Below are 19079 nucleotides of genomic sequence, written 5' to 3' on the forward strand. Positions count from 1 at the left end.
ACTGTTTTCTTGTTCGAGTTCTTTTTCCCTCAAATTTATCTTTCTTTTATTTGAAAGAAAGGAAGCCAGGATGACAACAAGTATGGGATTGGTGATTTCCCTTGAACAAAAAAAAAAGAGAGAAGGAGATTTTTTTTCACCATTGACAAACTTTTGAACGAGGATTCTTGCGTCCTAATCATTTTGCTTACGTTTCATTTTGTTATTGATTCCAGCGAACTTCTCCATAATAATAAACATCCAATATATAAATAAACAGTTAGAATCCATTGGTAAGGAAACAAGAGGAGTGCAGTATTTAACGTTTGAATTGGTTACAGTAATTAATTGGGGAGGTTTGTTTTTTTTATTGTTTTAATGTTTAATTTTAAAGAGGAAAATCTTTCATAGCTTCCTGTGCGTCCCATATCAATTATTGATTTTTAGAAACGTGTTGTTTTCTCCTGTTTTGCTTTGTAATCCAAATTGTTTCTTCAATTGTGCTTTTTATAAATGGGCCTTTGTTTCCAGCATAATAGAAGCAAGTATTTAAAATCAGAGTTATTGCTGTAACTAGCCATAAATCACATAACTCTTGTCCAGGCATTGAGGATCAAAACCCTTTTCTGTTGGCTTTGATTCTTCCATTTATTTATTTGTTTATTTTTTTTTAAATGTCTTTTTCTTGATACCAGTCTTTTCCACAATGTCTTGGTTTCTCAAACAACCCATAAGAAGCCAGCAAACATCGAAAAAACCTGAAAAAACAATGCTTTTCAAAGAAGCGACATCTTCCTATAGTCCTTGTCTGTCGGGTATATCATTCGCTCCCTACCTTGGACGATACGAATGCAAAATTTGTTTATTAACTTGTTAAGTTTTCATTTGACTTGAATCTCGAAAGCAATGGACAGCACAAATAATGCTTGCTTGATATTTTCATCCATGTCATGGAAAGATATCCTGCAAATACCAAAAGGGAGGGATGACTGCTTTCTTTTTTTTTTGGTCTTTATGTCTTTGTTCTTTTTATTATCAGCGAAGCTAAACATGTTTAATACATTTGGACTGAATGTAAAGTAAAACGTTCTTCCATACTTGGATCGCTGCTTTTTTTTCATTTAAGTCTTGCGAAGATATTCAATTTTCCAACTTTCTTTAATAGTGGCTCAATGTTTCTTCAATTAATGAATATATTTGAATTTTATTCACAGCTCACTTTCTTTCAATAGTACGAAACTCCTTTTCATCAATGCAGAATCTAGAGAAAGCCTTCTCTAGATTCAGGTATACGATAAGTAAGCGTAAGGTAAAGTAAAGATTCATCTATCCATTGAATTCATATTTCGTCTTCTTTGTTTATGTTATACATCTGGTTCAAAATTGATGGATCACCTTCATATACTAAGCGTTCAGACAATTTTTCATTGGAAAACTTCAACAAGGAAAGAAATATTTACATAAATACTTTTATTCAGGCTTGCCTCCTGGTATCAACTAAAGTTTCAGTCAGCATGCCATTCCACAACAGCGCATAATGATATTTTCGTATGCCTTACCATGCACATTCCGTTTCCATTTAGAAGCATTTCTGAGTGCTTTTCTGTTGTACCATTGATCGTGTCACTACACACAATGTTAATACACGTCTTTCTTTCCAAAGGTGCATACAATTCAGTAACATTTCTCAAAACAATGTTCACATAATCATCAAAACCAACCAAAGTGCCCACAAATTCTCTCTCGGTCTTCATAATCACCCATAAATTTGATCCAACGCATTTATCAATTAACTCTGCAAGATTAGTTGCGTTCGGACTTCATAACGTAAAAAGCTTCAAGAATAAATCTTTTATCATGATTCTCTTAAAAATCCATTGAAATTTACCGTTATTTACATACCTAAAGGTAAAATTGTCATCGACATGGTGTTAAGTAGTATGGAATTGTACCTTCCAACTGCCAACTTGCCTATTAAGTTGAAAGACCTTCATAAACATTTTGTATTTTATTATTTGATTTATTTTTCTTTTTTTATTTGGCCCTTCTTCTAAAATACGATAAAGCTTTTCACGCGTATCGACTGTGTGAACGAATTGACGATTATTAATGAATGCTCACTTTCGATAAAAGCCGTTACATAAATTCTTATTTTTGTTTGGTTTCAAGGCCTCGAGATTCCATGCGCAAGTATTTATCATTTGATAATTCAGAATACTCCATCTATATAGTTTAAAACAAGTATTATGAATTCAGAAAAGACACAAGAAAAGAATGCAATTGACCAGATTGTGGACTTAACTAGATCTTTGAACAGTAAAAATGACTCCAGTTCTTTGCTTACGAAGCTTCAAAATTCCGTTGGGAATCAGGACGTCTTGGAGACACTATTGAGTCTGTTAGGTGATATAGTTTCTTTTGACCCGGATACGCCAGTCAGCGTTACTTCAATAAGGTGTTTGCAACTCTCTATTCACTTGGTATTTCTATTAGGCATTTATACTCAAATCCCCAAGGAGTTACTTGCTCCTGCAAAGGTAAAAGCCGTTCCCCCGTTTTCCCCCAAAACAAGTGTCCTTACCGTATTTAAGTTTCTAGTTCCTGCTCTTCTTAAACCAAATTTGCTTCAAGGTCCAGTAAGCCTTCATTATGCAGATCTACTGATGGTATATCTTTACCTAAAAAATATATATGGGGATGATTTTAGAAACGAGGATTTTGGGGTTAGTAAAGATTCCCTTGTTCGCATCATGTCTCCAGATTTCGTTGATCCCGCGAAAATGATTTCTGCATGTTTGCAATTACTACAACCAAAGATCCCTGCTTGGATGAGAGGACAACTCAATCAGTACCTGACAACTAGCTTATGTAAAGCTAACGGCGTTGAAGGATTTCTGAAAGTCTTTATGCAAGCAAATCCTAATTCAATTGAGCGAGCTCAACAAGCCGCCCGTCTGATCTCATCAGTACCAAAAAATATGACAGAACAGGTAAGTCCTTTTTCTTTTTTTCTTAGAGTTGTTGCAGAAAGCTAATCGAAAGGATTATTTGAACCTAATATTTCCCCAAATTTGGAGCTTATTCTTTAGTTTACCACGACTTGCTTGCCAAATTACCATCGCACTTTTAGCATCACATAGGCATTTGGCTACGGAGTTTTTTTATAAACAACTTTCTTCTTTAAGCTCTCCAACAGTTATTGACCTAACCCCTGTTGAAAACTGCTTAAAGGTTCTGGATGCTTTTGCTTCTATTGGAAACGAAGATATGCTTAAAATAGCAGAAAGATTTGTTCCTTCATTACTTCAATTACAATCTAACAATACTCTTAAAAAGCAAGCTCAGGAAAGTCTGCTTACAATTATTTCAAGAGCAGGAACCAAGCCTCTACTACAATCTTTAGAATCCATTCATCATTTAGGTTCTTTTTGTCATTTGCTTTCCAATACTCAACTTGCTCAATTTTTACCCCAATTACTTGAATTATGGGTCAGGCAACCTTCAGAGCATCGATTAGAGTTACTTGATGTTGTACAATATGCCCTTACAAAAGTTGACACAGATGAAATTCCGAGTGAACTCATGATTTCAGTTTGCAGTGATTTGATCAGTGAGGTTACAGAAAACTTGAACAACTCTGAATCACTTCTCGAAATATCTTCAAAGAAAGATGTTATTGAAGAAAGTGAGGAAATTTTGCTTATTTTATTACATCTTTTGTCTTCCGTTATTGGAAGAAACCGAGAATTGGGTCTTGAAAACTCAGTTCCACTTCTTCTCTCCCCTTTGAGACAACTAGCAGCTTACCCCAATCAAGTTATTTCAACGTTAGCGAATGATGTTTATAAAACATTAGTAATGGGTAGTGATGACTATTCATCTGCTCTATCATATATCCATAATGATCAAGTTCCAGTTCGTGGTCAAGGAATCTATATGCTTCGAAAGTTGATTGAAGCCAAAGATAAGAGAATTAATCCTCTTCGGATACTACACACTCTTCTTGGACTTCTGACAGACGAAGATAGCTATGTGCATTTGAATGTTATTGCTGCTTTAGTATCTCTTTGTGACAAGTATGGAGATATGATGATACAACTCTTAACTGAGTATACAAAGGTAGAAAAGTACTCAACCGATGAAACATTATTGATTGGGCAAGCTATATATCAAAGCATGGAGCGATTGGGTGAACTGACTTCAAAGTATTATGGACAAATAGAACAAACATGTTTAGTTCTGTTGAACGCTGTGGTTATAGATGTCAAAATATCTGCTTTAAATATCGCTGAATTACTATGTCGTTATTCATTGAGTGATGCTTTTATTGAATCAGCCACAGCTATTTTGAATCTAGAAAAGACAGAGGATAAGAAGTTTCTGCGGAGAGCCGCTCTTCAAGTTCTTGATTCGTCTTCTCATTTGCCGAAATCTGTAACCATAACTTTGGAGTATTTAAGTGTTCATGATGAAGATGAATTTATTCGTGAGCAATGCTCTCGACTGGTTAATAAAAACGCCGAGGAAAATAGGTTCTTTTTGGAATGATACAGACATGTTACGATTATTTATATCATGAACATAGAGGTCTTTTTTTGAAAATTTGTTGAATTTCATTAGAAACAATCATTAAAAATAAAAAATAGTATATGCTTTCGTTAACTTAATATACCTCGAAAAAAGCACTGTCAAAATTATAGTTTTAAAGAAACTTTAGCATAAACAATCCTACAAATTTCGTTCAATTTCCATTTTCTCAAGTCTATCCTTGAGCTTCTTTAGTTTTCGTTCCATATAGTCAGTAGCTACTTTAATTTTTCCATTTTCTAAATCTGTAGCGTCACCGTCATACGAAAGGTCTCGCTCTTGCTCAATACTGTCCATTCTCGACGAAAGCCACAACTTAAAAGTGAAGTCGTCCATGGGTATATGGTCTATAGAATTCTCTTCTAAAGCATTATTTCGAAAAGGTGACGTGGGATTATTAGGATGAACTAACTGTCTCATATACCACCATTGTAGCATAATCAGTAAAAACATTAGAATAAAAAGCAGATAAATAGGTTGGGATAGCAAAGACAATCCGTTGGGGACTTTATTTGCAAGACTGCCTATTAAAGAGCTTGCTGAAGCAAATATAGATGATTGCTTATTCGAAGGAAGCCTTTCTTTAGATTCTGCATCCTCTGAGGACAATTTCTTTTTCTTTTTCATGCCTGTTTTTCGTCTTCGTTTACCTTTCCCAGATGACTTATAGGACTCGAGAGCATTAGTGAGGCTCTTAATGTATGACATTTGACCCTCTTGTGCTCCCTTTTCAATAGGACCCTTCAACCAGGAACTCTTATTCCATTCAACTGTATAACTTACATCCATCTTTGTCTTTGAGTTATTTCCCCAATAGCATGCATACTGAGTTTTTGTTACAAAAGAAGAACCACTGGGTACGTCTGGGGTAGATGCTATAGATAAAACCTCAATATAATCGTTGATGTCGAGATGTTCAATAGTATCCGTAATGTAACACGTGGTTTGTCGATACGGAGGAGCTACCGGCTTTATATACTGTACTTTTCGTGTCCATTTGTTCTCATGTTTCATCCATTTACCAATCTTAATGTCGGAAAGCTTTTCATCCTTAAAGTAATTCATTAGCCAAGTAGTATCTGAACCCCAAAGCAATAAGAAAACCAACGATAACGGAAGTGAGATGGTTTCCTTTGAGCAAAGAATATGAGAAAGAGGGCTACCCTTCCACTCGGTTGGAGCATGAGAAGTAACCTGTGTGACAGATTGAAAGTTATCATCGGAGATCTCATTAATACCTTTTTTTTCTAAATTATCTTCAGAGCCGCTTTCTAACTTGGATATATTAGGCTCTTGTTCAGAAGTCTCTGAACTCTCTGATCGATTGCCATCATCTTCTGAAGGATCTGTGTTCTCTTCTGTACCTCCATCCGTATCATCATATTGGCCATCTTCGTCTTCCGAGCTGTCCGAAAAACCACCATCGGAGCGATTGTATTCATGGCCAAGGTGCTTTCGAGAAGCATCGGATACATTATACCCATTAGCGGCCATGTTTAAGAAGGGGTGAATGTTTTTCCAAATTGTAATGATTAATTGAAAGGTGGTATCACGAGAAATAAACGAAGCGAACACATAGCGAGCATGGAGAGTTGTTATTTGTATGGCATTAGGAAAAACGACAGCAGTGGACTTTTTTTCTACGGAAACAATCTCTGAGACGGGTATAATGATACTCGTAACCCAGCCAAATATGCTAGAATTAAAGCATATGTGTTGTTCCGAGAGATACAACCTTCCATGTAAAAAAATGTCTCTTTGAAGAGCACAGCCATAATCGTCTATGAGATGGTCATCAGGAGGAAGGGTTTTAAAGATGCAATGAAAATCATGATTTCGCTTGTTGCTAGCAAAAGCATACCCAGACAAGCTTCCAGGATCACCTGCAGAAGAGGCTATGGATACTTTCCGAGAAGCTGAAGTGACCGCAGAGCCTTGGGTTGCCGCATGTTCTAATGGCGGCAAATTTGAAGCATGAGGTTGCGTATTAACATCTTTATTACGGACAGAAGGTGAGCGATCGGTAGCTTCTGTTTCGTTATCAACATCCACGTCTTCAGAACTCATTGATGTTTCATGACCTGCTACAGCGTTTCCATTATTCCTGGCAGTATCCTTTTCGAAGTTTTCTAGTTTTAATTCACCTTCCCCAAAAGGAACATCATCTTTACTACTTTTTGTCTTTCCAGAATCTGTCCTAGCATGCCCGTTATCGTTCAATTTAGAATCATCTTCCGAAAATTTCTGGTGGTTACTACCATCGCCGGCTCTTGTATTTCCTAATCGAATATTATGTTTTGGTTGAACAGCTTCATTGACCACACCGCTCAATCGGGTCACTGCAGAATTAAGAAAGCTAGAAAATTGGCTCTCTTCCTTCATCGGTTGCTGAAAATAAACAATCTATTTCCTTGACAATGGAACTCTCATGAATCAGGTGAGTATTCGTAGTAGACTGAAAAAGCAACTTAATTCCGGCTTTCTGTTCCGGGAACGAGTGTCCGATATATGAAATGGAGAGAAACTAAATATATGCAAGTATATTCCTGACAATATTTCTGCTAATCCCAGATTGTGACGTTCAAAAATGATTCAACGGCTAATTATAGAAAAAATGATGACATACAGTTTCAAAACTCTTCACTAGTCGTCTGTTTGCCTTTCAATGAAAAAAGTTAAACAGATTCTCTCTGTATAAACGGCCTTCAAATTAAAGCCTTAGCACTTTTCGTACAATCTCTTGGTGAATGGGTGATTCTAATTTTACATAGCACAAGTGAATCGATTTTAATTGCGTATTATAGCGACGCCACGCAAAAAAGGGATAACGGTGATGACGACCTTTTATAAAAAGATGTATCGTAAGCGAAAAAGTTGATATCGAAATCGATCATAGAACTCGGTAAAGGAAAGTAAATAAACAAAAGCAAATAGAATGCCCATTTCATGAAGGAAGGAATCGGTCCCATTGTAGACCACTCGGAAGAGTCTAGCGTTTGACATCGTTGATTATAATAGTTCTATTGAGAGGTTACTTTTGGGTCGCAAAAGCATTCGGAAATTGAATTACGGATCAAAGCGATAGGCAACCTGACAATCAATTTTATGCATGCTGGTACTAAAGCTTCGTAGCTGGACTTGTTCTGCATTCTTAATTAAGCGGGGGTCGCTATCCACCCAATCTGTAGGGACTTCACTGTCGCGATCGGCGTAAACTAGCACATTGAATGTACAGCGTCCTTCGAGTTGGGGCAAAAAAGTCACGGTTGCTGTAATTTGGCGAATTAGAGCCTGAACTTCCTTTTGAATTTTGGACTCATCCTGGGCATGTTCTGCCACTGTCGTAGTATCTTTTTGCAGGATTTCAACGTTAAACTGCCAGCGTTCTAAATCTTCCCCAGAGTCTTTGTTTGTGATAACTAAAGCAACTTTTTGTATCTTTCCTCCACAGGTCCAACCTATCATTGAGTTAGAGACATGCGCGTCTGCAAATATTACGGATAACCATACGATGAAGTTGTAATATAATCTTTCTAATGTATGTTTTGACTTCTTCGTCCACTGTGACAAGCATACTTATCCCATATTTACGCACTACTTTGAAATCTTCAGGTGGATAGATACCGCGTTGAAAAAGGATAGAATTCACCGCGTATTCTATGAACGTTAACATTGCTGCTTTCATTTTTCATAACATTACCAAAAAATTCACTAATTACTTTAGATGAGCCTCTTAAGGAGAGATTTGATCGAACAGGTGCTGCCGCCATAATTTGTTGTGTTTTGGTTTACTTGGTGAATAATGATCCTCACCTTTTATAGGCTTGGTGTCATACAAAATTGAAAATTCCTTATAAAAAGCGTTTTTATTTTATTTTTGTTTATGATATTTAAGTGTGTTTTTATTCCTTTGTCACTAACAACTGGCTAAATCTAGTTCTTCATTATGTTGACTACCAAAATATATTACGGACTCATCAGTCGAGATTATATTGTACTACACCAGAAAAAAGTCAATGACTTTTATTTAGTCGTTAGTATGCCTGTCAGAAAGGAAAACACGAGAATCCTGAGGCAATTGTAGATAATGTTTCATTACTGTGGATTCCAAAAGCGTTGAAGCAACTTCATTATGTATACGGAAACCCTTCTCGATCATCATTAAATAGAATACCTTAGCTTCATCAAGGACTTCTCTGGTCTGCAGTAACGTGAAAATATACATGTATAAATCTGAATATATGTTAGTTAATTTGTGGAAGAGAAAAGCGCCATAATTCACTCACCTTTTCGAAATGGACAATGGCTTATTGCTTTTCTTATACCAAGAATGCAATCCATTTCGCTTGAATCAGAGTTCGAGAAAGCTGTGTGTAGGTAAATCTTCCAAAAACTTAAAATAAAATCGAGTCCTCGTATTAAAAATACTCTATCCAGTGCATCTTTCATTCTTGTTAGAGACATCTTGGCCTCTTCCATAATGAAAACATATGAAGGATAAATAGCCTTTTCTTGATAAATTTGAATGAGTTCCAATGCTTTGATTTTTACTCGGAACTGCAATTGATGCTTAGATTCGAACCATGAAAATATTTGCCAGAGAATAATATTATTAGGAAACAGCTCAACAGCTTTTTCTAAAATTGGCCTCATCTTCAATACGCTGAAAATTTTATGATCCTTTGCGTAATGTAGGGCAATCGCAAGGCCAACTGTAAAAAAGTATTCTAGGTCTTCCTTCGTAACAACGTCCAGACTCTCCAGTTTTAATACGCACTTCTCAATGGTATAATGAATGGGCTCCATCTCTGTAAAAAATGAAAGCATTAAATAAATAAATGAAACGTTTACTACCTTCTTCTTATCCTGCTCCTCTTCAAACAGCATAGTGGCTTGTTCAGTTAACCCAGTCTTGTCTGATGTACTCATACAAGACTGATCAGCATGAAATAAATGCAACAATACATTCCAAAATCCATTTTCGTCATTAGAAAAGACCTTTTGCATTGCCCAATTTTTATGAAGCCATACATTCTCTAAATCAGTAAACTTCGAAGAGTGCATAAGATAGGCAGTTTTGTATATTTTTTCACACAGCGATAATTTTCCATTCATAAATTCAGTTTGGGCGAAACAATTCCATACAAAAATCGAATTCTCATACTTTTTTAAAATTTCTTTTATCGTAGAGCTGCTTAGCAATTAGCATCCGTTCCTTGATACATGATATATCATACCTAAACTTTTCATATTCTTGCTCTTCAAAATCTAGTTGACATAACTTTTGTAAAACAGTTATATACAACCCAGCAAAGTATTCATCATCCACCTTTATAAAAATTTGATGCAAAACTGTAATCAAACGACGAATTTCTATTTCAGAAAAACCTTTTAATACCATTAGAAAATAATCGGGTAAATCAGTCGAGCAGGGAAAATAGATATCCAAAAATCCTGGAGATAGTACTTTAGAGGAAGAAACAAAATAATTGACATTTTTAGGATCCTTTTCGAAATGTTCAACAAGCGAAATCTCAATGTCAAGACTTGATGAAAACCATGGATCTGAAACAAAGAAATGGTCATTATTTGCTCCTGGTGGAAGAATTGGGATGCCATAGATGTTAAGAAAACAGTATTTTAGATCAAGAAGTGCTTTTGGCGTAAAAAATCGACATATAAAGTCTTTGACATCCTCAAAAATAACATTTCGAAAAGGATCGTCCTTGCCATTCAACTTCCGAGCAGGCTTCGCTTCACGCCAAGCTTTTTGTTCTTGAAACCTTTTTTCATTCTCGGTCCATTGCAAAAATGAATCGTAAATCGTTATTGGCGATTGAGATTCATCACACCCTTGGTTAAAGGTTGATGATACACTGGAACTATTACTCCAACCAAGGGCACCTGGCTCTCCAAATTTCGGCGTATCAGAATCCCAGAATTTTGACAGCTCCAGTTTTATATAATCTAAATCTTTGTTGTTAAGCCTTGATGGAAGAAAATAGTTAATTTCCATATTCACCTGCGTAATCGCATAAGCCAACTCAAAATATCCCGAATCCCGCGCAAAAAAGCATACCCTAAGCAGAACATAGATAGCAGTTTTCTCAAGTTGTTGTATTTCACATTCCAATGACTCATCTTTTTTAGAAAGTTCATCAACCTTATTGTTTATTATAGCCAGGCATTCAGAAAAGATTTGTAAACACGAATCGACAGAAAACGAATGTACGTTAGATATAAGATAATTGATATATAGAATCCACAAATTTTCGGATAAACCATATCGAGAAAGCAAACGCTCCCAATGGTTTTGTGTAGTTTTGGAGTCCCATTCAAGAGATCCCAGTTTAAAATACTCCAAGACCAATTGCTCGACATCAATCGAACTGAAGTCAATAGAGAAAATAGCTTTCTCTAAAATTGATATTTGAATGTCACGTAATGAATGCTGTAGGCTTCTTTCTTCACGAATAGACATGTTTGGTCGAGCATATTCTTGAAGGAGCAAATCTTTTTGCAACGAACATAGACGAAGCCATAATGTTGGGTTCAATCCATCTTTTTCTAAGTCTCTTCGTACCTTGACAATCTCAGTCTGAATAACTTTAACATTTTCTGAAGTTGGTTGCAGTGTTGACTCGTCGTCAGTTACATTGGCAAAACTTTCAGGAAAAGGTTGATAATCTTTCACATTTGAAAATGTGTTAAGCGAAGAAGAAGCATTGACTGTTCTTTCTTTTACTCTAGTACTTGGTACACGTGAGATATCCTTTAAATAAATTCCTTGGCTCCTCTTATGAACTATTTCTTTCTCAGGATGGCTGCCTATTATTACGTTAGATTTCCTGGTATATTTTGGAATAGAATATTTATGAATGCCACCGTAAAAGAAAACTTTCCTATCTCCCTTTGTATCGTATTTTACATTATACAACTGTTGCTCGCGATCAGTGAGCGGTAGTGTCGTTTCGTACTTAGAATGGTTTATTTCTCTTTCATTGTATCCACGTCCTCTTTTTTCCCTATGCTTATCTTTTTCACGCTTTATTGGTTTGAAGCTTCCAAACTTGGGTACAGGGACATCTTTCCTTGGCAACATATTAAACACTATACACCAGAATATATCTTATAAAAACCTGCAAACTATATTCATAAAATATTCATTTTCTTAGGGAAACCTACAAGTAAGCAAAGTGCGTTGTCTTGGTGGAAGTATTTGAGATACGGTGAAGAATCTCCTAAAAAAACAATTTTTGGTTATTTCTTCATTGATTCTTGATATTTCGTTCTACTAAGTCCTAAACTTTACGTTCATTTGGTATTTTATATCTTTGACTAGTGATTCACAACTTTTTCGTATATAAATTGCTTTCTATACTATAATCAAAAAGCATTAGATCGAACAAACAGTTTGCCTTAGCTGTCTTGAAATATCTTTTAAATTAAAGCAATATATATATTTTAGTCTGTTGATGCTTAACCAGGAAGATGCCTCCTATTGACAAGCGCGACCTTCGAAAGCGGTACCGATCACTAATTAATCAAGTTCATGGTAATATTCATCGTTTTCCTTTTTCAGTTTGAAAATCCCGCTAATCCGATTAGAATCTCGCCTTGAGTTGGTGGACCAAGAAAACAATGCCCTAATTGAAACAGTGGCCTCCGCTAATGATTTATTTTCATCAGGTAAGTTTTTCTCTTTAATCTGTAAATTAACCGATAAATAGTTGAGGCACCCACAGAAGCTGCTTTGGATGCTTTATTGTTGACAAAAACTGTGGACTTGGCATCTATGAGAACCAAGCAACTTCATATAGGAAAACCAAAATTCAATATTGAATTGTATATCAGGCAGATTAAACAATTTTTGAGTCAAAATAGTTCCAACGCCGTCAGCTCACAATCTAACAATCATGAACTCGCATGGTCAAGGTTAGGAAAGATTGCTTGGAAGTATCAAAGCAGGCCAGCTTCTATTAATTTAATGTATGTGGCATTCTGATTATCCTTTGCTAATATACTGAACAGGGTTGGGCCTTTGTCTTTTCGGAAAAAGGAAAGACAAGTGCAAAGAAGGGAAAAGCTACAGCGAGCTCCAAATACGTCGACTCAGCCTATACTGGTAAGAATTTCGTATTCTTCAGTTGTTGATTAACCGGATAGCTCAATCAAGATAATATTTCTGCCCAGGAAAACAATACCACAAAAAATGTTTTACAGATTTCCCGTCTACTTCGAAAGCATCAACCAATCGATCTTTTGAAGTTTATTACAAACCCGGAAAGTTATTCTCAAACCGTTGAGAACCTGTTTTATGTCAGTTTTCTTTTTAAAGAAGGAAAAGCGGCCTTAATTGAAGATTCATTAGGAGCGCTTTTACTAGGTATGCTTTATGTTTCCTTTCTTTTGGTTACTAATTGAATATAAGAGAGTAAAACGCCTCCATCGGATGAGCAAGTAAATTCTGGGGAAGTACGAAACGTTCAACTCGTTATGGACATGACTTTAGATCTTTACGAAGTAAGTAGTCGATTATTTATTCTTTTCTAACAAAATAGGATATTATACGAACTTTTGAAATTACGGATAGCATTATACCAACGCGACGACCAGTAGAGACTGCCGCTAGTAGTAATACATGGTACAGTTAATTTTGGAAAGGAAAGGGAATGTTTATTAGTTGTAAATTATGAATTAATTTTTATTAGCCCGATAAAATTTTATAAATTGTAAGCAAGCGTGCTTAATGATAAGATAAATATAATCATAACCAGATATCCATAGTAAAAAAAAAAAAAAAAAAACCAAAACAAAAGGGAATAGGAGTAAAGTCAAATGACTAATTAAAATAGGGTCCAAAGGTATATACCAATAAAACAATTATAATTCGTGGGCTCGGAGAAGTTCTTTTTGTTGCTAAAACCATTTTTAAGAGAAATAATAAGAATTGACAAAGTCAGTTCTGTTTCTCTGCTCCTGACGTCTTTGTCGGTCACGAACACGGTCTTTTTCTCTTCTTTCGGCGCCTGTAAGACCCCTTTTCTGGTCATCAATGTAATTTTCCGCTTCTTCTTCTTCATTGTCGGATTCAGAATCACTCATAGCTATACCAGCAACATACCCAGAATAATCCATGAAATTACGAAGAAAAGAGCTTTTCGCAAAGTAAACAGGAAATGCTGACCGTAAGATGTACTTAAGACTTTGGGCTCGTAGAATCTTTTTCCAGGTGTCAAGCTGAACTGTCGACTTGCCTATTCTCATAGAAGACCTTAAGTTACCAGAAGATCGAGGATTTTCAATTGTTTGAAGGACGTTTCGGAATGTTTGGTGTAACACTTTTCTATGCTTTTTAGCGATACTTTTAGAGGATTCAGTGGAAAGGTCACGAAGAATAGAAAGTAAATGAATGCGATCAGGAAAAATATCATTATCTATGGATCCTTTTCCATTTTCTTCTTCAGAATGCGTGTCTGTAATACGCTCATACAAAGCTGCCAGAGCTTGCCCAGCTCCCATCTGTACGTCTATACTGGCAGCTTCCAATTGCTCAGCAAGTGCTTCAGCAGCAGAGCTGACGAATTCACTGTAGGATGTTATGCCGGTTAGCAAGAGTCCAAGGGATTGACAAGCAATCCCAACCACGTCTTCGTTATCCTCTGCATTAACCACTGCACCATCAGACTCGATGATACTTGCAAGTTGATAACCAAAGTCGATAATATCAGGCTCAGAGTCCAAGAGGACTGTCAAAAGCGATAAAGAGAGCATAGCTTCACACTTTACTGCTGTTGACTGGGCATCATTTACGAGAGCATTGAAACGACCCTCTGTAGCAGTCCAAAGTCCCTCTACTGAAAATACTGAAGCCAAACATAAAGCACACAACAGTCTCATTGTGATAATAACTTCAGCATCAGAACGTGAAGAGTGGAAGAGCTTTAAGAGTATTTCTTCCAGAGGACCGATTTTTTCGGCAACTCGTTTTACATAATATCGAGTGCACAAGTTGTATAGTTTCCTCAAATGTCCTTCCCGCTCTTTTGACCCAACTTTTCTCACTTCTAATAATTCATCAACAATGCTTTCGAATTGCTGATTCCATGTTCTTGGATTCTCCACCATATTCAAATCTTCTGAAGACCCTACACTTAACTGATCAACAGAACTGCTCAGGATACTAATAGTATCCATCGTTTCATCTTCCAAACCCTGTGATTTATCCTTTATACCCATATTATAAACACTATGGCTTTAGGCAGAATTTTACCATGCAGAGAAATACATATACATATATATATATATGTAGATATATATTAGTTCAAACTATGACATAGTCGCCTTCGGTTGCGTTCTGTCACATTAAAGGAATTAGTGATGCTTATCGAACAGTTGAGAGCTAAGAACAGAAAAACAAAGCTTTCCTAAAATATGGAAATGATGCTATTTCGGAAAAGATTTCATTAAAAATTTCTCTCAAGATTCCTCTATGTATTTTACTTGAATTGTCGTACATGAACCATAATCAGCCGACGTTTTAAGAATGAACCTGCCATATTCGTCGCCACCAGCCTTGACATCTCATTGAAACTTTTCAAAAGTCTCCTCATAGTTTTTGATAAAACATCCTGTCAAAACCAGAAAGACGTAGAGAAGAAATCCATTGAAATCAGATATCATAGTTCGTTATAAGATAGGTAGCAACTACTCTATAATATGATGTAAACAGGTAGCATAAATAAAGGGAATTTGTATCTATATATAAAAGAAGAGCTATAAAGTAAAAAAGAAAAATAGTTGACATTTACAAAAAAAAAAAATATGACCATTGGGAACAGGAAATGCTTGATTTTTCAACTCTTCTTGCATGTGCATTATTGAACAATATCAGGTGGGTATAATTAATATTTAAGCAATATAGGAAAGTAATTTTTAGCCTTTAATTTCAACCTTGATCCTCTTAGTAACGAGATGGATTATCTTTCTTTTCAAATCTTCTTTTGTTTCATTTTCGATGTTTGGGTATGGTAGTTTTTGGGCTTCTATTGAGCAATTTTACTATTATTTTATTTTTTTTTTTAAATAGTAAAAATCAAGAAAATTGATATGAAGACTCTTACTGTTGTAGTTTTTCTCGTAAACATTCACAAAAGTTGCTAGTCTGGCTTTTGTAAAGAGATGTTCTTTCTTTTTTATTTTTGAGTTGTTTTCCCATTTCAGCCCTTATTCTTTCTTAACCGAATAGTACTAGAAAAAAATCTTCCTTAAATTATCTGCATATGTCCAACCACGCGAATCACTTCTGCTCAGTAAAACCTCACATTTCAAGAGGAACTTCCCAACTCATAGTATATAGACTTCAAACTGGCTAGCAAAATTTGAATGCATAAAGCGGCTACTGTAGACACAACTCCAAAAATAGTTACACTCTATAAATGCTTAACTAGTCGATACTGGACAGGGAACCTGGATAATGTATTTTGGCGCGAATTCTTCCTTCTCAGTCCTCGCCTTCAAGAGTTAAAGCAAATACTGCAAGAAACTTCGACTCAAGATCTCGCCTCCAATGGCCCAAAAATCCATAGCATGTATCTATTCGTGGTGGATTTGCTTCTATCGAAGGATGAACATTTACGAATCCATAATGCTTTGACAACACTGCAAATGTTTCTCTCTGCTATGTCCAATCAGAAGTCTTCGGATGTGAATTTTACTGTATATTTGTTACTGGGAAACATTGATTCTATCGATACTCAGTTTTCACTGTTTATTCGAAACTTGTGTGATGTAATCAAAACCTCTGACAATGCTCAGTGCATACATGACTCTTTGTCTTTCTTCTTGTGTTTCCTTGCTACTCTGTACAACTCCTCGTTCATATCTCATATTTTTGACAGCTATGATGTTTTTACAACTTTGGTCACTGCCATCTTGCATCAAAAGCCCGGTTTTGAAGTTGCTATATATGCACTTGGATTACTAAGTGCTTGTGACAAATTTGAAACTGTCAATACATTGCGAGTTCATCTGTCCCAAATATCTGAAGAACCATTCTTTGAGGCTGTTTTAAAGTATTCTATCGCTCAACTCATTGCTTTAAGAGATGAATACGTTGCTATAAAACCTGATGATTCTCCTGTTTCTTCTTTTTTTAGCTTCTTTACTATTCGGTCTTTACCTTCGAATCCTGATGTAAAACAAGAGCAGCAATTTGCTACCCTACCTGATAAACGCTTAGTCATGTTTTTAACTATTTACGAACTTTGCACTTGCAACAAACGTTTTTGCAAATTTCTTTTTCAGTTCAAAGAAAATGACCCTGACTCTCCTTCTTCAACTCTGCTTTCACTAGCTTCTTACATAAATGTCCATCAGAGGCAATCCAAACGCGCCTATCATTTCTCTATGCTTTTCCTCATTCTCTTTCATTTACAAATAGATGATCCCATTACTTCTGCTTTGCTGGTGCAAAGCAATTCAGATTTGCGCGTACGAATGTGTTTACAGAGATATCCTTTCCCTTCTTATCCAGCGAAACCATATGTTCCCATGGGATATCTTTTAGATATATGTTGCCTTGGGATTCAACATAATGCAAAACTGAAAATTAGTACTCCAATCTATATCTTGTACCTTACGCTTCTGCATAAATCTTTCGCTTTTTTAGCGCAAAACCTGATACGATTGGAATATCATTGGAAGGAACTTTGGAGATTTCTATTTTCTTTTCTAGAATTCTGTAATACGCTTATAAATTCGGAATTTTCCAACAACGCACCCCTAATTGTAGAGCCTTTATTAAATTTGCTTGCGTATACAGTCGCAAATGTGGACGCCTTTGTTCAGAATACTGAGGAAATGGTGGATCTGTTATATAAATTAATTCGTAATGCACAGATTCTTCAACTCATTCTTTCAAAGGTAAGCCTCAAAAACAGGCGCGCAGCTGATTACCTTCTTGGAGTGATCAGTTATTTGACTTCAAAAGCTTCTGAATCACCAGATAGTTCTCCAGAGGAACTAATGGTTATAATAAAGGAAAATATTGAATCAATTCCCGTGGCAGAACCACAGGTTCTTTCAAATATACCTCCTTTAAGGGAATCTAATTATCGTTTATTTCATAAACGAGTCAGTAGAGATATGGCTGAACTTCTACGAAACGTCCAAATTTCTTAGTTAGCTATGTTAATTAATGACTTATGACTGTTACAAAATATTTGGCTCTTAGAATAACAAAACAGAGTATTTTGCTTCATGCATCTTTAACCTTTTTTTCCATATATATACAATATACTACTCTACTCATTAATACGGTAGCTACTATTATTTAGCTTTATTCAGTAAAAAACGATTCAAAACTTATTTTTACCTATATTAAATGTACCACAGAATAGAAAGAGAGTTAAAACTTTAAGGGATACAACACGAACTATACTAGTTCTCTTTATAAATAATGAAAGCAGAAAGCAGATATAACTGTTTCGTGGAAAAGTGCTTCGAGTACCGGTTGAAGTAAGTCAAATCAAGTCATAAGGATATGACTATGTAAGCCTTTCATTCAGGTATGTGGACAATGCAAAAAACAAAATTTCTATCCAAAAAAGCCAGCCCCAAACTCTCCTTCACAACTAACTGGAAGGATATAAAAGAGAACCCGATAAAATCCATTTAAAGGCGATTTATTCATCTTTCCCTTTAAAATCTTCCGCGACCACGGAAACCACCACGAGGAGGACCACCGCCACGGAAGCCGCCTCGACCACCACCACGGAAACCACCGCGAGGAGGACCACCACCACGGAAGCCGCCACGGCCACCACCACGGAAACCACCTCGACCAGCAGCAGCAGTCTTAGGTCTCTTAGCAGCAGGACCTTTAGGCTTGGGCAAGAAGCGCTCCAAGGGAAGAAGCTTATCACCTCCAATGAATACTTTATCGCCAACTTTGAAGGAGCTAGAAACAATGCCTTCTGAAGGCTTTACAGTGAAGTAAACTTGATTCATGGGACCCAAAATCTCGTCAATTTTGCCGATTTGAGACTAAAGCTTCGTTAGCAAAGTCTTCATTTTTGGTATTATTAAAAGAATGAACCTACCTTGTTCTCCAAGTAAATAGGAGCATTGAAGTAGGGAATTTTAGGGTTGGTAGATTGACAAACCATATCTCCCTCACAATCATGCACAAAACTTCCAATCTCTAATTATTTCAACTATTAGTTTTCCTATACTAGAAAAGAGAAGACCAACAACTCATAAAACGATCGATGCTGTCTCATTATTGAGCTTTCTTACCTAAAACTTGATCAGGAGGACCAGCAGGGGCAAAAGGACGATATCCAGGACGTCCACCTCTTGATCCACCTCCGCGACCGCCACGAAAACTCATTCTCAATACTTAATTAGGCTCGTGAGGTGATAAAACCGTTACCTCCAAATATAAAGGAGTTTTGTAAAATCGAAAATTTCACTGTCACGTAGAATTCGGTGTAGCAAAATTATAACGAACT

At 36.1% G+C, this 19079-nt stretch overlaps 9 protein-coding genes across 9 annotated transcripts; 3 read left to right on the plus strand and 6 right to left on the minus strand.

Annotated features, from left to right (window-relative positions):
- Positions 1 to 440: 440 nt before the first annotated feature.
- Positions 441 to 1939, minus strand: SPOG_00782 (U6 snRNP-associated protein Lsm5). Its single transcript, XM_013168959.1, has 4 exons — positions 1882 to 1939; positions 1651 to 1774; positions 1539 to 1605; positions 441 to 1476 (listed from the first exon to the last, which is right to left on the minus strand). The coding sequence occupies exons 1-4, from the start codon at positions 1904 to 1906 to the stop codon at positions 1450 to 1452; spliced, it is 243 nt and encodes an 80-aa protein (XP_013024413.1). The 5' UTR covers positions 1907 to 1939; the 3' UTR covers positions 441 to 1449.
- SPOG_00781 (uncharacterized protein) lies at positions 1936 to 4713 on the plus strand. Its single transcript, XM_013168958.1, has 2 exons — positions 1936 to 2969; positions 3022 to 4713. Exons 1-2 carry the CDS (start codon positions 2226 to 2228, stop codon positions 4525 to 4527), a joined length of 2250 nt encoding a protein of 749 aa, XP_013024412.1. The 5' UTR covers positions 1936 to 2225; the 3' UTR covers positions 4528 to 4713.
- On the minus strand, positions 4546 to 7353 carry SPOG_00780 (GRAM domain-containing protein). The gene has a single exon (XM_013168957.1). The coding sequence runs from the start codon at positions 6946 to 6948 to the stop codon at positions 4708 to 4710; it is 2241 nt and encodes a 746-aa protein (XP_013024411.1). The 5' UTR covers positions 6949 to 7353; the 3' UTR covers positions 4546 to 4707.
- SPOG_00779 (spindle checkpoint protein Mad2) lies at positions 7280 to 8345 on the minus strand. The gene is made up of 3 exons (XM_013168956.1): positions 8267 to 8345; positions 8077 to 8223; positions 7280 to 8024 (listed from the first exon to the last, which is right to left on the minus strand). Exons 1-3 carry the CDS (start codon positions 8334 to 8336, stop codon positions 7633 to 7635), a joined length of 609 nt encoding a protein of 202 aa, XP_013024410.1. The 5' UTR covers positions 8337 to 8345; the 3' UTR covers positions 7280 to 7632.
- A 75-nt stretch (positions 8346 to 8420) lies between these two features.
- SPOG_00778 (DuF1740 family protein) lies at positions 8421 to 11805 on the minus strand. Its single transcript, XM_013168955.1, has 3 exons — positions 9804 to 11805; positions 8853 to 9757; positions 8421 to 8799 (listed from the first exon to the last, which is right to left on the minus strand). Exons 1-3 carry the CDS (start codon positions 11666 to 11668, stop codon positions 8594 to 8596), a joined length of 2976 nt encoding a protein of 991 aa, XP_013024409.1. The 5' UTR covers positions 11669 to 11805; the 3' UTR covers positions 8421 to 8593.
- Positions 11612 to 13282, plus strand: SPOG_00777 (Smc5-6 complex non-SMC subunit Nse4). The gene is made up of 7 exons (XM_013168954.1): positions 11612 to 12121; positions 12175 to 12255; positions 12297 to 12555; positions 12598 to 12691; positions 12733 to 12952; positions 12998 to 13089; positions 13128 to 13282. The coding sequence occupies exons 1-7, from the start codon at positions 12058 to 12060 to the stop codon at positions 13218 to 13220; spliced, it is 903 nt and encodes a 300-aa protein (XP_013024408.1). The 5' UTR covers positions 11612 to 12057; the 3' UTR covers positions 13221 to 13282.
- Positions 13222 to 14851, minus strand: SPOG_00776 (uncharacterized protein). Its single transcript, XM_013168953.1, has one exon. The coding sequence runs from the start codon at positions 14803 to 14805 to the stop codon at positions 13498 to 13500; it is 1308 nt and encodes a 435-aa protein (XP_013024407.1). The 5' UTR covers positions 14806 to 14851; the 3' UTR covers positions 13222 to 13497.
- An 860-nt stretch (positions 14852 to 15711) lies between these two features.
- SPOG_00775 (DUF1741 family protein) lies at positions 15712 to 17869 on the plus strand. The gene has a single exon (XM_013168952.1). It carries the CDS (start codon positions 15952 to 15954, stop codon positions 17746 to 17748), a length of 1797 nt encoding a protein of 598 aa, XP_013024406.1. The 5' UTR covers positions 15712 to 15951; the 3' UTR covers positions 17749 to 17869.
- Positions 17870 to 17881: 12 nt separating this feature from the next.
- Positions 17882 to 19040, minus strand: SPOG_00774 (snoRNP pseudouridylase complex protein Gar1). The gene is made up of 3 exons (XM_013168951.1): positions 18865 to 19040; positions 18669 to 18769; positions 17882 to 18612 (listed from the first exon to the last, which is right to left on the minus strand). Exons 1-3 carry the CDS (start codon positions 18956 to 18958, stop codon positions 18268 to 18270), a joined length of 540 nt encoding a protein of 179 aa, XP_013024405.1. The 5' UTR covers positions 18959 to 19040; the 3' UTR covers positions 17882 to 18267.
- Between the last annotated feature and the right edge of the window lie 39 nt (positions 19041 to 19079).

This window comes from Schizosaccharomyces cryophilus (assembly GCF_000004155.1).
Source record: "Schizosaccharomyces cryophilus OY26 unplaced genomic scaffold supercont4.5, whole genome shotgun sequence".
NCBI classification, from domain to species: domain Eukaryota; kingdom Fungi; phylum Ascomycota; class Schizosaccharomycetes; order Schizosaccharomycetales; family Schizosaccharomycetaceae; genus Schizosaccharomyces; species Schizosaccharomyces cryophilus.

Bases quoted from the DNA above. Each gene is read 5' to 3' on its own strand.
- SPOG_00777 (XM_013168954.1), top strand. From the start codon at position 12,058: ATGCCTCCTATTGACAAGCGCGACCTTCGAAAGCGGTACCGATCACTA. The intron at 12,256-12,296 runs GTAAGTTTTTCT...ACCGATAAATAG, and splicing joins TAATGATTTATTTTCATCAG to TTGAGGCACCCACAGAAGCT. The intron at 12,556-12,597 runs GTATGTGGCATT...TATACTGAACAG, and splicing joins CCAGCTTCTATTAATTTAAT to GGTTGGGCCTTTGTCTTTTC.
- SPOG_00775 (XM_013168952.1), top strand. From the start codon at position 15,952: ATGCATAAAGCGGCTACTGTAGACACAACTCCAAAAATAGTTACACTC.
- SPOG_00782 (XM_013168959.1), bottom strand. From the start codon at position 1,906: ATGTCGATGACAATTTTACCTTTAG. The intron at 1,775-1,881 runs GTATGTAAATAA...CTAATCTTGCAG, and splicing joins GATGACAATTTTACCTTTAG to AGTTAATTGATAAATGCGTT. The intron at 1,477-1,538 runs GTAAGGCATACG...CTGAAACTTTAG, and splicing joins ATGGAAACGGAATGTGCATG to TTGATACCAGGAGGCAAGCC.
- SPOG_00780 (XM_013168957.1), bottom strand. From the start codon at position 6,948: ATGAAGGAAGAGAGCCAATTTTCTAGCTTTCTTAATTCTGCAGTGACC.
- SPOG_00779 (XM_013168956.1), bottom strand. From the start codon at position 8,336: ATGGCGGCAGCACCTGTTCGATCAAATCTCTCCTTAAGAGGCTCATCT. The intron at 8,224-8,266 runs GTAATGTTATGA...TAACGTTCATAG, and splicing joins AGTAATTAGTGAATTTTTTG to AATACGCGGTGAATTCTATC. The intron at 8,025-8,076 runs GTATGGTTATCC...ACTCAATGATAG, and splicing joins GATTATATTACAACTTCATC to GTTGGACCTGTGGAGGAAAG.
- SPOG_00774 (XM_013168951.1), bottom strand. From the start codon at position 18,958: ATGAGTTTTCGTGGCGGTCGCGGAGGTGGATCAAGAGGTGGACGTCCT. The intron at 18,770-18,864 runs GTAAGAAAGCTC...TGAAATAATTAG, and splicing joins TCCTCCTGATCAAGTTTTAG to AGATTGGAAGTTTTGTGCAT. The intron at 18,613-18,668 runs GTAGGTTCATTC...ACGAAGCTTTAG, and splicing joins CTATTTACTTGGAGAACAAG to TCTCAAATCGGCAAAATTGA.
- SPOG_00776 (XM_013168953.1), bottom strand. From the start codon at position 14,805: ATGGGTATAAAGGATAAATCACAGGGTTTGGAAGATGAAACGATGGAT.
- SPOG_00778 (XM_013168955.1), bottom strand. From the start codon at position 11,668: ATGTTGCCAAGGAAAGATGTCCCTGTACCCAAGTTTGGAAGCTTCAAA. The intron at 9,758-9,803 runs GTATGATATATC...ATTGCTAAGCAG, and splicing joins CAAGAATATGAAAAGTTTAG to CTCTACGATAAAAGAAATTT. The intron at 8,800-8,852 runs GTGAGTGAATTA...ACATATATTCAG, and splicing joins CCATTGTCCATTTCGAAAAG to ATTTATACATGTATATTTTC.
- SPOG_00781 (XM_013168958.1), top strand. From the start codon at position 2,226: ATGAATTCAGAAAAGACACAAGAAAAGAATGCAATTGACCAGATTGTG. The intron at 2,970-3,021 runs GTAAGTCCTTTT...GCTAATCGAAAG, and splicing joins CAAAAAATATGACAGAACAG to GATTATTTGAACCTAATATT.